Source organism: Schistocerca cancellata, chromosome 8 (assembly GCF_023864275.1).
Source record: "Schistocerca cancellata isolate TAMUIC-IGC-003103 chromosome 8, iqSchCanc2.1, whole genome shotgun sequence".
Taxonomy (NCBI): Eukaryota; Metazoa; Arthropoda; class Insecta; order Orthoptera; family Acrididae; genus Schistocerca; species Schistocerca cancellata.
In genome coordinates this window covers 198,293,923-198,312,193 of record NC_064633.1, presented here as the reverse complement: position 1 = coordinate 198,312,193, position 18,271 = coordinate 198,293,923, and the positions used below count along the sequence as shown (strand labels likewise).

Sequence of the window (18,271 nt, the reverse complement as noted above, 5' to 3'; positions counted from 1 at the left end):
CAATTATCTTGCAGTATGCTATTTTAGGTACTCTATTTGTTGTCATTCTTGCTATGTGGCCTGTCTAGTTCAACCATCTCTCCTTTAGCACCTCAACGAAGTTACGTGGTTTGTACAGCTATCTTAATTCTTCATTTTATTGTTACCCTCCATTCCACGCTATTTTTATCATATACCTATCCAAAAATTCTGCTTAGTATTTTTCTTTCGAATATTAAGTTTGTCTTTATTTTTCTTTCTGACCTGGAGCGATCAAATGTCTTAAAAGTGAATCCATAGACAGCCAAAGGTGCATCACTTTGGATTTTCTTACTTATAACCAGATATTCTGTCTTCTTTTCATTAACGCGTAATTCTGTTTTCTCAGTGATTTTGCATCATTCTGATATATTCTGTTTTAGAACTACTTATCAATGCTACGTCATCTGCGCAGTCAAGGCTAGTAAAGTTCATCTCTTGCATTTGAATCCCTTGTGGATTAGTTTACTAACTTCTCTACCGATTTCCTCTAAGACGAGGTTAAATAGTATGAGAAATAGCGTCCCCTTCTCTCATTTCAGTGAACACCATAAAATTTTCAGTTTCTCTATAGGTGTCTGCAAACGACATAGTTTCGTCTATACAGATTTTAAATAAACGGATTATAATTAGGAGTGTCCGTCAGTGTATGCTATCACAGACTTCTCTGAAATCTAAACGTATGTAGGCAACTGCATTGAATTCCCACACCTTCTCAGTTATTTGTCTTAGAGCGAATAAATGATCTAACGTGGATCTACTTCTTCGGAAACTGCTTTGTCTTCAGTTATTGGGGTCACCTGTACATTAGGCACATAGATAGGATTTTAAAAGTGACATCAAGTAAAGAAATTCCTCTGTAGTAATCGCAAATAAGGTGATAATTCTTCTTAAATATGGGGCATATATTGCGGTTTTCCAGTCAGCGGGCATGGTTTCTATCTTTCAAATTGTTTCCATTAAAGATTGTAGTCCTCATTCCAGCTGCGGTCGTCCATTCTGTAACAGCACAGAGCATATTTCGTCTTCGCCACAAGCCTTGCTATTCTTTAATTTCTTTATACACTCCTGGAAATGGAAAAAAGAACACATTGACACCGGTGTGTCAGACCCACCATACTTGCTCCGGACACTGCGAGAGGGCTGTACAAGCAATGATCACACGCACGGCACAGCGGACACACCAGGAACCGCGGTGTTGGCCGTCGAATGGCGCTAACTGAGCAGCATTTGTGCACCGCCGCCGTCAGTGTCAGCCAGTTTGCCGTGGCATACGGAGCTCCATCGCAGTCTTTAACACTGGTAGCATGCCGCGACAGCGTGGACGTGAACCGTATGTGCAGTTGACGGACTTTGAGCGAGGGCGTATAGTGGGCATGCGGGAGGCCGGGTGGACGTACCGCCGAATTGCTCAACACGTGGGGCGTGAGGTCTCCACAGTACATCGATGTTGTCGCCAGTGGTCGGCGGAAGGTGCACGTGCCCGTCGACCTGGGACCGGACCGCAGCGACGCACGGATGCACGCCAAGACCGTAGGATCCTACGCAGTGCCGTAGGGGACCGCACCGCCACTTCCCAGCAAATTAGGGACACTGTTGCTCCTGGGGTATCGGCGAGGACCATTCGCAACCGTCTCCATGAAGCTGGGCTACGGTCCCGCACACCGTTAGGCCGTCTTCCGCTCACGCCCCAACATCGTGCAGCCCGCCTCCAGTGGTGTCGCGACAGGCGTGAATGGAGGGACGAATGGAGACGTGTCGTCTTCAGCGATGAGAGTCGCTTCTGCCTTGGTGCCAGTGATGGTCGTATGCGTGTTTGGCGCCGTGCAGGTGAGCGCCACAATCAGGACTGCATACGACCGAGGCACACAGGGCCAACACCCGGCATCATGGTGTGGGGAGCGATCTCCTACACTGGCCGTACACCACTGGTGATCGTCGAGGGGACACTGAATAGTGCACGGTACATCCAAATCGTCATCGAACCCATCGTTCTACCATTCCTAGACCGGCAAGGGAACTTGCTGTTCCAACAGGACAATGCACGTCCGCATGTATCCCGTGCCACCCAACGTGCTCTAGAAGGTGTAAGTCAACTACCCTGGCCAGCAAGATCTCCGGATCTGTCCCCCATTGAGCATGTTTGGGACTGGATGAAGCGTCGTCTCACGCGGTCTGCACGTCCAGCACGAACGCTGGTCCAACTGAGGCGCCAGGTGGAAATGGCATGGCAAGCCGTTCCACAGGACTACATCCAGCATCTCTACGATCGTCTCCATGGGAGAATAGCAGCCTGCACTGCTGCGAAAGGTGGATATACACTCTACTAGTGCCGACATTGTGCATGCTCTGTTGCCTGTGTCTATGTGCCTGTGGTTCTGTCAGTGTGATCATGTGATGTATCTGACCCCAGGAATGTGTCAATAAAGTTTCCCCTTCCTGGGACAATGAATTCACGGTGTTCTTATTTCAATTTCCAGGAGTGTAGCTTGCTGTATTTTAATTTAGAGATGGGGTGTTGATTTGGACATCGCCAGGTTCTTCAGGTTTAAAGTAAACTGTATGCTCTGCTTTGTGTTCGAATTACGTCGTTTCATTTTTACGCATCATTTTTTCCTCTTCTTCACAACCGAACACCAGGATCAGGCGTAACGTGAATTTTCAAAAAACTATTACTTTTAAGTTCTTTAAGTTTTTTAATGAGATGTCGGGACCATGGCATAATACCCAAATTTGCCAGAGTGACACATTTTATTAAGACTACCACTGCACGGAGAATAATGGAGAAGGCGAGCCGTGGTATTGTGAAGGAGAGAATTTGTTATACGAGACGATGGTTGGATGCCACCTCAGAAGAATGAAGAATTGTTCCATCTACACTTGAAGATTGCAGTACTTCTTTCTCCTATATCATGGGACTGGGTGGATGGAGTGACTTCAGCCAAGTTCGATTGGGTATATAAGACTGCTAGTTCCCGGCAGATGTCGAAATTTGATCGCTTGGTGCCACAGTAGCCGACGCCACAGGAAATAACTACACGACGTTCCGTGGTTAATTTCACGGAGAAGATTTTAGACGATGCGACGTCAGTTTTGGGCAAAGGTCTTAATTTTGCACCTACACCAAGTGCAGTACCTTTTTTAAGTTTCGTAAGTGGTGTTGAACAGGCTGTACGTCGCCTGCCTATGGACGCTGCTGAAGAAATAAGAAGGGAAACTGTTCGGGTTCTTCTGAAAGCTCCTCCCCAACGCAGTAATATAACCGCTGAAGAAAGGGCTGCACTACGTAATCTTAGAGAAGATCCGGAAATAGTGGTGCTGAAGGCTGATAAAGGTAATCTACCGGTTTGTTGCCTCGTGGGTTGTATTTGGAGAAGATGTATAGTCTACTTAGTGATATTATGTATAGGAGAATTAAGAACCAACAGCACGTGTGCAACGGAAGACGTGTGCACTTTTGAATTCTTCCTCGTTAGCTCCAGAGACCATTAAGCGGTTAAGACCACATGGCAGCGTACCACCGAGACTATATATATGGTCTTTCTAAAGTGCATAAAGAAGATCTGCCTTTACGGCCTATAGTGAGTATTATTGACGCACCCACGTATGATTTAGCGAAACATCTAGCTTCTTTGCTGAGACCACTTGTTGGCAAATGTTCACATCATATACGGAACTCTGCTGATTTTATCAAAAGACTGGGTGTTCTCTACTTAAGTAGTTCGGATCTTCTAGTGAGTGTTGATGTAGTTTCCGTTTACACAAAAGTACCTCCTGCGGATTCCTTGATTCTAATTGGTCAACAATTTGAATCGGACATCACTGCTTTGTTTCGATACGCTCTTTCCTCAACTTACTTTATGTTTAACCAGGAATATTTTGAACAGTCTGACGGTGTCGCCATGGGCAGACCTCGTCTCCTCTCGTGGCTAACCTTTTTATGAAGGATTTCGAGGAGAGAGCACTTGAATCAGCGGTTTGTAAACCAACTGTTTTTTGGAGGTTCGTCGATGATACTTTCATAGCGTGGCCCGACGGAGAACAAAAGTTAATGGAGCTTTTTCATCATCGCCGGCCGAGGTGGCCGAGCGGTTCTAGGCGCTACAGTCTGGAACCGCGCGACCGGTACGGTCGCAGGTTCGAATCCTGCCTCGGGCATGGATGTGTGTGATGTCCGTAGGTTAGTTAGGTTTAAGTAGTTCTAAGTGCTAGGGGACTGATGACTTCAGAAGTTATCCCATAGTGCTCAGAGCCATTTGAACCATTTTTTTCATCATCTTAACTCCATCCATGAGAATATTCGATTTACTATGAAACTAGAGAAAGATGGCTCCCTTCCATTCCTGGATGTTTTGGTTAAATGGAGGAGTGACTGCTAGGTGGGACATTCTGTTTATCGTAAGCCCACTCACACTGATTTGTACTTGCAGTTGCCATCACCCATCCCAGACCATGAGTGTACTCAAAACCCTTGTGCACAGGCCACATACGGTGTCTGATTCAGAGAATTTGCCTAAGGAACTTGCACATTTAAGGACGGTGATCAAAGACAATGGATACTCGAGCCGGCAAATTAACAGGGCCTTCTCAACAAGAGCCAGGAACCGGGAAGTGGATAAAGAGGAGAACGCGCCAGCCAACTCCCTAGCTTTTCTTCCCTTCGTTGGAAATATTTCCTTCAAGATAGCGAGGATTCTTAATATTCATGTGAAAGTGGTTTTTCGTCCGCCTTCTAAGATTTCGGATTTGCTGGGATCGGTGAAGGATGATTTGTTATTGCGGAAGGCGGGAATTTACAAAATACCTTGTCAATGTGGTATGGCCTATATAGGACAGACAACGCGTACAGTGGAAGAGCGTTGTACAGAACATCAACGTTGCACTCGCCTACTGCAACCCAGTAAGTCTGCAGTTGCGGAACATTGTATTTCTAACGGACATTCAATGGAGTACGACAAAACTTCGATTTTGGCCACAGCAACAACTTTTTGGGACTCCATTATCAAAGAATCTGTTGAAATGCGCATTGCGGGAAATCTAATGAAGCGTGACAGTGGTTACCAATTGAATAACGCGTGGAATCCCGTCATCTCCGAAATTTGCTCGAGACGAAGACGCCAGAAGACTTCCATAGCTGCGGCCAGCGACAATACCGACGGCAGCTGAGTCTTGCAGTTCTACCAGCGAGAGCGCTGTCGCTGGGCGGTGAGGCCCTTCTGTCTCCGCGACTGTAACGCATGCGCGGCAGTACTATCAGCGCACTATGTAAGACGGAGAGAAGAGCGTCGTCGTCAGACCTCGTTCGGCTCACCTGAAGATGGCTGGCAGTTGTCCAACCAAAAATGCGTTCGATGAAGTTTACAATGACCGGCTGCAAGCCCGAAATCTTTTTGAACAGCAATCGCATAGTTTTATGTTGCATTGTGTTATTGTCAATTTGTCCGTTTAACTGTTTCGAAATGCGTAATGAAGCAATTTCTGATTCGTTGTGGGAACAACTTCTTCTTCTTCTTCTTCTTCTTCTTCGTCTTGTTCTTCTTGCGTTACGGCCTCTGTAGGACCACGGGTAGCCCCTTCGTGGACTGCATTTTCCTCTTCTTCTCCCAGAACCTCTTCATTCTTTCTCTTCTTCTCTTCTTCTCTCCTGCTCTTCTTCCGAGATCTTCAGTGTTTTTTTCTTCTGTCGGCTTCACTGGTGACACTCTTCTCTGTCGTTGATCTCCGGCATATTGGTCGGTGTATATTTCTTCCTCCAATTTTCCTTTCCTTCGACCTTGGTCCCCAGTTCCAACCAGTCCTTCCGAAGTTCAACAACCCACTTGGTTCCTGTCTTTCCCCTTATCCTCCCTGTTGTTTCCCACTCTCTTCGTCATTCTGTCCATGTTGTTGTTGTTGTTGTTGTTGTTGTTGTGGTTGTGGTTGTGGTCTTCAGTCCTGAGACTGGTTTGATGCAGCTCTCCATGCTACTCTATCCTGTGCAAGCTTCTTCATCTCCCAGTACCTACTGCAGCCTACATCCTTCTGAATCTGCTTAGTGTATTCATGTCTTGGTCTCTCTCTACGATTTTTACCCTCCACGCTGCCCTCCAATACTAAATTGGTGATCCCTCGATGTCTCAGAACATGTCCTACCAACCGATCCCTTCTTCTAGTCAAGTTGTGCCACAAACTTCTCTTCTCCCCAGTCCTATTCAATACCTCCTCATTAGGTATGAGATCTACCCATCTAATCTTCAGCATTCTTCTGTAGCACCACATTTCGAAAGCTTCTATTCTCTTCTTGTCTAAACTATTTATCGTCAACGTTTCACTTCCATACATGGCTACACTCCATACAAATACTTTCAGAAACGACTTCCTGGCATTTAAATCTGTACTCGATGTTAACAAATTTTTCTTCTTCAGAAACGCTTTCCTTGCCATTGCCATTCTACATTTTATATCCTCTCTACTTCGACCATCATCAGTTATTTTGCTCCCCAAATAGCAAAACTCATTTACTATTTTAAGTGTCTCATTTCCTAATCTAATTCTCTCAGCATCACCCGACTTAATTCGACTACATTCCATTATCCTCGTTTTGCTTTTGTTGATGTTCATATTCATCCTCCTTTCAATACACTATCCATTCCGTTCAGCTGCTCTTCCAAGTCCTTTGCTGTCCCTGAAAGAATTACAATGTCATCGGCGAACCTCAAAGTTTTTATTTCTTCTCCATGGATTTTAATACCTACTCCGAACTTTTCTTTTTTGTTTCCTTTATTTATTGCTCAATATACAGATTATTGAATAACATCGGGGATAGGCTACAACCCTGTCCATACGCATCCTAATTACATGTCCAGCAAACCTTGCTCTTTTCAGTATGATTTTTCCCAGGTATTGTTCTCATGTTCCGGTACAGTTCTTCCCTAGGTCTTCGCATCCATCTCTCTCCACCTCTTTTGGGACCTAATGTTTTTCTCTCTTCTTTCTTTAGTTGTTCTGCTCCATTTCTTCCTAGTGTCATAGTCTGAGCAGCATATAATACCTCATTCCTCACCGTTGCCTTGTAGTGGCTTATCTTTGCCTCTGTGGATATGTTCTTTTTATTGTATATCCCTCTCGTCGTACAGAAGGCTGACCTCATCTTCTTTATCGTCTCTGCTATTCCCTCCTTGCTCCTGTTCCTTCCTGTTATAAATTCTCCCAGGTATTTAAACTTTTCCACTATTTGCACAGTGCCTTCAGGTGTTTCCCAGTCCGCAGTGGTATTTGTCTTCGTCTTCTTTCAGGCGAGATTCAGACCCATCCTTCTGGCTACGTTACTTAAGTTGTCGAGTTGTGTCTTCGCGTCTTCTTCTGTCTCACGTACTATTGCTATGTCGGCTGCAAAGGCTAGGCAGTCTGTTGTGTCTGTCAAAATTTCTTTCATGAGTTCTTGTGTAGTTCCATCTAGTCCTCTGTTCTTCAGGATCCTAGCAAGAGTCTGTCTGTCGATAGTCACATGCCTTTGTGAAGTCCACGAAGGTTATTACTGCTTCTTTGCTTTTTAAGGCCCTGTGTTCTGTCAGTTGCATCAGGATAAATATCTGTTCTACACATCTTATTCCCTTCCTGAATCCCGCTTAGTGGTCGCCACCTGTACTTTCTACCTGTTCTTCTACTCTCTCTTGAGCAATAGTTTTGACAGCACCTTCTATCCATCCTCTAGTAGCGATATTCCTCTGTAGTTGTTTGCATCTCTCTTGTCCCCCTTCTTATGTATTGGTACTACAATTTCATTCTTCCATCCTTCCGGCAACTTCTTTGTTCTCCAAATCTGGTGGATTATGTTGGTCATATTGTCTATTGCTTTGTTGCCTCCCCACTTTATCATCATGCTATACCATCTTCTCCAGTTGCTTTATTATTCTTTAGATCGCTTATGGTATGTTCGACTTCATCCCTGGTTGGAGGACGTGGCTCTCTTCTGTGTCAGTCCCCAGTTCCAGCTCTTTTTCAGGTGGTTCACAGTTCAGCAGGTCGTGAAAGTGCTCTTCAAAAATCCGACAGTTCTCCTTCGCACTAACAGCCAGCTCCACTTTCTTATGTCTTATAAACAGTTCTTTACCTTTGTATACAATCATACTCTTTTTGAATTTCCCGAAAAAGTGTCTGCTGTTGTTTTTCTTGAAATTGGTCCCAATCTCGTCCAGTTCCTGCTACCTACAACTAGGGGAAAGGATTTTCACGAGATATTTAAGCATGTGGGCCTATATATGTATAATCTCAGTTGTACTGCCATCGATATATGGTAGAAAGTTTGTGTGTAATGGGTGGATTATGTGAGGAAGATACAGGAGTCCATGGATGTACTGCCGGTCCAACGGGCACTAATATTTGGGCGATCAGACATGTCGCCATCGTCAGGTGCGCTGACGCAGTGGGCTGTTGAGGTGTTTTTTTCCCCCCTTGTCTAAGGGAGATGGGCGGGCTGCTTGAAGGCTTGCATCTCCCTTTCCAGCCTTTTGCTGCGCAAGGACGATTTATTTATTTCTTTATTCACATTTCATGCGTAAGTGCCATTAATCAACGTTAATGAATTTATGAAGTTAAGGTTACAGTTCTTGAGGTGAATGATTCATCTGTTTTAGTGTAATTCTGTGGTGTTACATTTATTTTGAATGCGTTTGTGCTGGTGGTGTTCTCTTAGGCTACTACTTACAAACTAGTTCTTAAATGGAGCGAAGTGCTAAAAATAACAAATAAGTCGGATGCATGAGGTTGAGTAATAGTTGTATAAATTAAAGATTAATTAAATAAATAAAGCAATAGTAATTGTTGTTGGTGTTTATGTATATTTGTGCTGTGGTAGGTGATAGAATTTCTTCCTCTTTCCGTAGTATTTCGCAATTTTATGCTGTTTTATAGTGGTCAGCCATTGGTGGGATATGAGGATGATTTTAGTCAGTTTACAATTTTTTGGCTGTTTCATCGACCGTCGATTCTACACAAAGTCGTCCTGTCACCATAGGGAGGTAATAGTAGTGGGCAATTACAAAGTCTTAATCTCTGCTAGAGGTTAAGGATTCCATAATGGGGGCAAGGTCCGGGTATTCTTTGCAGGTATTGTGGGCGCAGCTTGAATATGCTTTAAATTGGGTCATCTGTTTGCTAATTGTGTTGTTGTCAAGATGTCTTCCATGTCGGGTCTTTTGGTTAGTAGGTGTCTTCCGTAATTTGCTCTAAGTTTAGTCAGTCCGGTCTGCCGCGGCTCCACACCAGTGAAGTCACGTACGTCTTCACTGGATGTTAACCTCGGCAGTCTGCAGATGCTGCTTAAGACTAAGAATCGTATTGCGTTAGAGTAAAGTCGTTCCGCTACTGGTCTACGCATACCCCCCTGAAGGAGCTCCGGCATATTCTATCACGGGTCTAATGTACGCCTTCTATTTGTAATTTGCGGTTTGGTCGTCGTATCCGTGAAGTAGTCCTTGAACTCATCTGATTAAGCTTTGTCCCTTTCAGGTCGTGTTCAATAGTATGTTAGGTGCGTTTTCCAAATGAGGTATTTGTCTAAGTACTCGTAGACACACAGGCATCTAGCGGGATCACCAAGTCTCAGTGGTGAGTCCCAGAGCATCATCTGTAAGTCATCTGCGTTTTGTTGTCGTTTTTTGTTGTTTTCTTTTAGCCGTGTGTCTGATTTGTTTTGCATGGGTTTGGTCGGATTTTCCACTTAGCCATCAAGTTCTCAAGTCGTTGTAGGTAGGTCTGTGTCTTTGAGTTCTTTACACCAGTAAGCGGTGTCGGCAGCGTAGACTCCAACCGTTTCTAAGGGGGCTGCACCGGAGGGCCCGTGGCCGACTTACACGGCGTTCCAAAGCAAACCAAAAGTGTTTTATAGGATTCAGATCAGGACTCTGCAGGCCAGTCCATTACAGGGATGTTATTGTCGTGTAACCACTCCGCCACAGACTGTGCGTTAGAACAGCTGCTCGATCATGTTGAAAGATGCAATCGTCAACAGTGGGAAGCAAAAAGGTGCTTAAAACATCAATGTAGGCCTGTGCTCTGATAGCCCTACGCAAAACAACAAGGGGTGCAAGCCCCCTCCATGACACCACCGCCTCCGAATTTTACTGTTGGCACTATATACGCTGGCAGATGACTTTCACTGGGCGTTCGCCATACCCATACCCTGCCGTCGGACCACCACATTGTGTACCGTGATTCGTCTCTCCACACAACGTTTTTCCACTGTTCAATCGTCCAATGTTTACGCTCCTTACACCAAGCGAGGCGTCGTTTGCAATTTAGCGGCGTGATGTGTGGCTTATGAGCAGCCCCTCGAACATGAAATCCAAGTTTTCTCACCTCCCGATTAACTGTCATAGTACTTGCAGTGGATCCTCATGCAGTTTGGATTTCCTGTGTGATGGCCTGGACAGATGTCTGCCTATTACCCATTACGACCCTCTTCAACTGTCGGCGGTCTCTGTCAGTGAGCAGACGAGGTCGGCCTGTACGTTTTTGTGCTGTACGTGTCCCTGCACGTTTCCACTTCACTATCTCATCGAAAACAGTAGACCTAGGGATGTTTAGGAGTGTGGAAATCTCGCGTACAGACGTTTGACACAAGTGACACCTAATCAAATGTTCAAATGTGTGTGAAATCTTATGGGACTTAACTGCTAAGGTCATAAGTCCCTAAGCTTACACACTACTTAACCTAAATCATCCTTACGACAAACACACACACACACACACACACCCATGCCCGAGGGAGGACTCGAACCTCCGCCGGAACCAGCCGCATAGTCCATGACTGCATCGCATCAGACCGCTCGGCTAATCCCGTGCGGCGCCACTCAATCACCTGACCACCTTCGAAGTCCGTGAGTTCCCCATTCTGTTCACTCACGATGTCTAATGGCTACTGGGGTCGTTGATATGGAGTGCAGTAGGTGGCAGCACAATGCACCTAATATGAAAAACGCATGTTTTACGGGGCGTCCGGATACTTTTGATCACATAGTGTATATCCCCTCCCACCGCAAGCTGCTCCCTCCGTAGTCCGCGCCCGAGGGCGCGCAACGGCAGCCGCCGTGACGCTTCCGTCGATGTCTATGGTATCGTCGATGCAGTTGCTCTGTCCGCCATGGTCGCCAGATCATTATGTTGGCTGTCTTCTTAATTAGACCCGTCCTGGTTCCCAAGTTTTGCTGACATTGTAGTCGCAGTCCCAATTTATGAGATTATCCCTAGTGCGAATTTCGATAGCTTCTCTAGCGACACTCCCTCGTTGTCCGCGGTCTTGGTAGCAGTGCTGAAAAATTGCAATTGGTAGTTCTTTTAGAGTTCACAAGAGTCCCAAATTGTCGTCCTTTTATGACATTTTTCATTTCGGCAAAAGGAAGCCACAAGGACTCAACTCAGGTATGTGAGCTTTGGAAGAACAGGAAACCCTTTTGAGGTAAAAAAATTCTGTGATGGAAGTGGCCATGTGACATAGGGCATTGTTGTGATGCAGCATCACTTATCTGCAGTACCGGCTTTCACTCGATTCACCCTTTTCCTTCGCTTTTCAAGGACCTCTTTGTAAAACAATTGGTTGGCAATTTGACCTAGAGTAACAACGTTACGCACACATTCGACGTTTTCGTCGGTTTTTCAAGTTGATCTCCCTGAGCGAGGTTCGTCTTCAAATGTTCTCGGCCTTGCAAAAATTAATTTTGCCAGTGAAAAACGTGTGCTCTCTGTTAGGAATGTCCCCCTATGGGTGTTTCAACTTTACAGAGAGATACTTGCGTATCCCCCAAGCTTAACACAAAACTTAGTGGCATAACGTTACTCTAAATTATGCTGTTCCATTTTTACAACACAACGACACAACTTCAGTGATGGCGCTCTCAAAAATCACCTGATGGCTATACTGAACTGAAATTCAACCTGAGCAGCAGGAAAGGATGAACACAGCAGTTCACACAAATAGAACAACACAGCGTTGTCAGTCTCATTACTTTTCTCTCACACCTCGTGTACGATACACACTGGCCTTCCGCAAACCAAGGTCATCTCTGACACTCTCCAATAATGCCCGTGTTTTATTGAGCGGGCAAGTGACAGTCTTTCGCAGTGCTTTTTCAGTATACACCCGACTTTCCCGACTTCTAACCTGTGATTTAATTACTCAAATATGTTTCCTTAATGAATGTATTCCAAAAATTTCAATATTGTATATTATTTTTTATGTGTTTATTTATTTTAGTGTTGCGTTTTTTTTTCTTTTTGTATACAGGGTGGTCCATTGATAGTGACCGGGCCAAATATCTCACGAAATAAGCATCAAACGAAAAAACTACAAAGAACGAAACTCGTCTAGCTTGAAGGGGAAACAGATGGCGCTATGGTTGGCCCGCTAGATGGCGTTGCCATAGGTCAAACGGACATCAACTGCGTTTTTCTAAATAGGAACCCCCATTGTTTATTACATATTCGTGTAGTACGTAAAGAAATATGAATGTTTTAGTTGGACCACTTTTTTCGCTTTGTGATAGATGGCGTTGTAATAGTCACAAACGTATAAGTACGTGGTATCGCGTAACATTCCGCCAGAGCGCACGGTATTTGCTTCGTGATACATTACCCGTGTTAAAATGGACCGTTTACCAATTGCGGAAAAGGTCGATATCTTGTTGATGTATGGATATTGTGATCAAAATGCCCAACGGGCGTGTGCTATGTATGCTGCTCGGTATCTTGGACGACATCATCCAAGTGTCTGGACCGTTCGCCGGATAGTTACGTTATTTAAGGAAACAGGAAGTGTTCAGCCCAAAGAGAAACATCAACCCCGACCTGCAACAAATGATGATTCCCAAGTAGGTGTTTTAGCTGCTGTCGCGGCTAATCCGCACATCAGTAGCAGAAAAATTGCGCGAGAATAGGGAATCTCATAAACGTCGGTGTTGAGAAGCTACATCAACATTGATTGCACCTGCACCATATTTCTATGCACCAGGAATTGCATGGCGACGACTTTGAACATCGTGTACAGTTCTGTCACTGGGCACGAGATAAATTACGGGACGATGACAGATTTTTTGCACGCGTTCTATGTAGCGACGAAGCCGGCGAGAAGAAAAGCCGAATATGTATCTCTCAGAAACACATCAATCCCTCAACAGATACTCCAGAAGCTGTCCTAGTTACCACTCCCAACAACCATGGAGAATGCATATATGCATCTGTTATTTCAAAGAATAAACGCACTAGAAAATACTTTGGCGTCGTCGAGCTGTCGCCGCATATATTACTAGAAAATCAGATGAGATAACTTTTCCAAAGTGAATGAATGTGGATGGTTTGATTGAAAATGATTAATTGGTGCGTGGTAGAGGGTATTTTCTGTGGGGACATTACAAGGGCGGTAATGACGCGAGGTTGGGACCCACTGATCTACAGCGCTCCAAAGCGAGCGACCTTTTTTGAAGAAGTGGCCATTATTTTTTCGGATAAGGTTATAAGACGTTTGGTTGTGGTGGTGTTGGCAGGCCCTGGAGCTGGTGGTGCTGTCGCGGCTGCAGTGGCGAGCCTCCGCGGTGACGGCCGTGGACGTGCTGGAGCAGCTGGTGCACCGCCTGCCCTGGGCAGCCGCGCTGCGCCGGCACGCGCTCTCCGTGGCCGCCCTCTGCTGCACTGGTCAGTCTGCACCGGGCATCACAGCGCTCGCCTAAACTGTTCCGTCTCGAGTGTCACAAATCTGCGATTTCGGTTTTGGCGGTTTTTATATCGTGACGTTTGGCATTTTTCTACATTCTCGTGGAATAACGTTGTAAATCTGAGGGCGACAGTTTACTAATATCCATAATTTACAGTTACAGTTACAAAATGCTAAAATTGTCTTTTGACTCTCGTCACTTCTAGGAGTTCAGTATGACCTTAAAGTAACATGTAATTTGATGCGTAAATAATTTGACTCTAGATGTGACGTCATATGAACTACATACCAGTAACAGTCGGCGAGGTGACATACACTTGTACACAACTTACCGTATAAAACTGCCGCGTTTTTCAGATACATTTACTACAGTGCATCAGTTAAACTGGATATTTTTGTAGTATACGATTATAAATATGAGAAACACCAAATACAACACTTCACTTTCGCGAACACGTAAATCAGCATGGCGTCTGATACTTTCCAACATGTGACATATCCCGTAGTCACATAAATTAGGAAGTCACATGTGTATTACAAGAGCTGCAGTAAGAGAGGAAATGACTGAATAATTACAAAATGAGAAATGTTTTGAACAAGACTCCCAATGTAGTTGATTCCACGGAATTCGCAGTTGGATAGTAACAGATTGGATCATGTGCGATAAAATACGTTTTATTTAAAACAAATCGGACTGCATATTCTAAAATAAATGAGGTGTTGAATCACATAGTAGTACGCGGACGGCGCCTAATCATCACATCGAACATTTGCTTCACAGCAGAAATGAGTAGCTGAAACACAAAATGCGGTTATGCAAATACTTATGGATATAGAACATATATGTCTAATAAATATTGACTCATAATGTGTCAATTATGATGGTTATTGGCAGTTAACGTAAGAGTATCAAAATGGACGTCTTGTTTTTAAGACAGCAGAAGAGAGAAAGAAGAGTCTGAAGGTTTGGAGGATGCATAATTTGTTTAACATAAAATAGACTACTTGAAATAGCACATTGACATTACTACTTCTGTACCACAGCTGTTTCATAATTGAACCGATAAAAATTAATTAATATGTTACAAACATAACCTATGTCCTAACGGACACAACGGTTCATGTTGTTACCAGACTTTGTTCACGAAAATAATGAACGTAATTTTGAATAAATATTGAAATAAATATTTTCATTGTTCTATTTTACCACATGAAACACGTAAGAATGACATCACATTTCCTGCATTGTGTTTTGTTGATACAATTTTCTTGATGTGTAATTCCATTGGGAACCGTGTGCACAACGACCGTATTATTGTCAATTTATTTTGGATAAATGGCAGCGTCGGTCGTAAAGGCTGAAATGCTTTATTTTACAGTTCAAATTCGGCCAGTGCAAACTATTCGAACCTTTTAGGCGCATATCATAATAATACAACATTTTCCATGAGGTGTAACATGTACTGTGATGATTACTGCCGACAGGTATCTTCACTTTTACTGCATACAATAATTTTGAATTACAGAAGAACATACCTTGCGACCTCAGCAGTTGCCGATCCAACGTACTGTCCTGTTGTCGATTTCATCTTCTTACAGCCGGCCGGTGTGGCCAAGCGGTTCTAGGCGCGTCAGTTTGGAACCGCGAGACCGCTACGGTCGCAGGTTCGAATCCTGCCTCGGGCATGGATGTGTGTGATGTCCATAGGTTAGTTAGGTTTAAGTAGTTCTAAGTTCTAGGGGACTGATGACCTCAGATGTTAAGTCCCATAGTGCTCAGAGCCATTTGAACCATCTTCTTACCCGAGGCATAGCACGAGCCTCTTACAATCAACAGCACGGAAATGCTACTTCTGAGTGAGAAACTGCACTTCGTGCAATTGCGCTGAAGTGCTGCCCATTACCATATCCACGCAATTTCACGTAACCTGCATGCCGTTTAAATAATGCAAAAAATTTTAGTAGCCAGAGGTGATATTGTACAATGTCAGCTCAGAAGTTGGTTGTCATAAGAGTATGGATTTTCATCACTCCAAACATGGCTGCTGCGTCAGCTGTAAAACTATTGATATTGAAAAATGCGTCATTCGTTGATCCATTGATAGAATGGGATTGTCGGTTCAAAAATAGATGGCGCGATTGCTTGCATACGTTCCTTGAGATACGTAATTGCTACTCCATCAGTACTCTCCATACTGTATTCTTCGAAGTGAGAATTTTTCGTGCAAGTTGGCGAGTACTTGCTAATGAATCTGGTACCATGTACTGAATTTACACATTCTTAAATTCTCGTTTGAGAACAACTTTGTGTAAAAACAGTTGGTAAGCGGTATGTGGTTTGAATGGCCCAGTCTCCGGTAACCCGCTGCCCACAAGGTGGAATTCCACACGGGTAGTATGTACCGCGGAGCAGGAGACCCCTCCAGTTCTGTGAGCGTGACGGGACAAAGGGATACACTAACTGGGGATAAGACCTGAGGTACATCACGCATGCTCACTAAGGCAAATAGGGCAGGCGGGTGGTTTTCCATCCCACCTTGTGGGCAGAATGTTGTCTATCCATGGCCATAACTTACGAGGTGCATTCAAGTTCTAAGGCCTCCGATTTTTTTTCTAATTAACTTCTCACCCGAAATCGATGAAACTGGCGTTACTTCTCGACGTAATCGCCCTGCAGACGTACACATTTTTCACAACGCTGACGCCATGATTCCATGGCAGCGGCGAAGGCTTCTTTAGGAGTCTGTTTTGACCACTGGAAAATCGCTGAGGCAATAGCAGCACGGCTGGTGAATGTGCGGCCACGGAGAGTGTCTTTCATTGTTGAAAAAAGCCAAAAGTCACTAGGAGCCAGGTCAGGTGAGTAGGGAGCATGAGGAATCACTTCAAAGTTGTTATCACGAAGAAACTGTTGCGTAACGTTAGCTCGATGTGCGGGTGCGTTGTCTTGGTGAAACAGCACACGCGCAGCCCTTCCCGGACGTTTTTGTTGCAGTGCAGGAAGGAATTTGTTCTTCAAAACATATTCGTAGGATGCACCTGTTACCGTAGTGCCCTTTGGAACGCAATGGGTACGGATTACGCCCTCGCTGTCCCAGAACATGGACACCATCATTTTTTCAGCACTGGCGGTTACCCGAAATTTTTTTGGTGGCGGTGAATCAGTGTGCTTCCATTGAGCTGACTGGCGCTTTGTTTCTGGATTGAAAAATGGCATCCACGTCTCATCCATTGCCACAACCGACGAAAAGAAAGTCCCATTCATGCTGTCGTTGTGCGTCAACATTGCTTGGACGACCACACGGCTGCCCGTGTGGCATGTTGCCGTCAGCATTCGTGGCACCCACCTGGATGACACTTTTCGCATTTTGAGGTCGTCATGCAGGATTGTGTGCACATAACCCACAGAAATGCCAACTCTGGAGGCGATCTGTTCAACAGTCATTCGGCGATCCCCCAAAACAATTCTCTCCACTTTCTCGATCGTGTCGTCAGACCGGCTTGTACGAGCCCGAGGTTGTTTCGGTTTGTTGTCACACGATGTTCTGCCTTCATTAAACTGTCGCACCCACGAACGCACTTTCGACACATCCATAACTCCATCACCACATGTCTCCTTCAACTGTCGATGAATTTCAATTGGTTTCACACCACGCAAATTCAGAAAACGAATGATTGCACGCTGTTCAAGTAAGGAAAACGTCGCATTTTTAAGTATTTAAAACAGTTCTCATTCTCGCCGCTGGCGGTAAAATTCCATCTGCCGTACGGTGCTGCCATCTCTGGGACGTATTGACAATGAACGCGGCCTCATTTTAAAACAATGTGCATGTTTCTATCTCTTTCCAGTCCGGAGAAAAAAATCGGAGTCCTTAGAACTTGAATGCACCTCGTACTTCCATCTCGTTTTACGGCTGTTATGAAACGTTCCTCCGTCCGATCGTTTGACTTTGTAAACTGCGTACTGCTTCACCACAATCTGAATGCATTTCTGCATCTCCTGTAGCGAATTGTGCTGCCCTCCGATTTTTCGCGGTGGCATGCTTGAATAAAATATTCTCCGTTTACAAGCCGCATCACTTCCCCCGTTGTTTTCAGCCTTAAAATCACTGACTGCCGGGGCTGACACTATGTTCTGATTATATAGATGCAATGGCAGCGTGCAAAGCGTTCCTGAGAGGGCCTGAGTGACGCATGCGCGGAAGGCAAGTTGAGCAGCTCCGTCTTGCCGCGGGACCGAGGCCCGCGAGAAAGACAGGCCGCGGCGCTTACGTCACGAAGGTAGGCCTGAACTCGCTCGCTCGCTCAGCTCAACAAACAAAATGCGTTTCTCAACCTGTTAACTCGCAGCTGGGCGTGTATGCACTAACGATAATTGCATCTTCTACTGGGATCTGCTATTATCGAGTCTTACTGATTAGCAGTCCAAATGGTTTAAATGGCTCTAAGCACTATGGGACTTTACATCTGAGGTCATCAGTCCCCTATACTTAGAACTACTTAAACCTAAATAACCTAAGGACATCACACACAGCCACGCCCAAGGCAGGATTCGAACCTGCGACGGTA

At 44.8% G+C, this 18,271-nt stretch overlaps 1 protein-coding gene across 1 annotated transcript in view; it reads left to right on the top strand.

Annotated features, from left to right (window-relative positions):
- Positions 1 to 18,271, top strand: part of LOC126095464 (G1/S-specific cyclin-D2-like) — a 197,532-nt gene that overhangs the window by 78,218 nt on the left and 101,043 nt on the right. Inside the window, exon 3 of the mRNA XM_049910255.1 lies at positions 13,536 to 13,683. Coding sequence (XP_049766212.1) covers positions 13,536 to 13,683 — 148 coding nt within the window. The remainder of the gene's footprint in view (positions 1 to 13,535; positions 13,684 to 18,271) is intronic.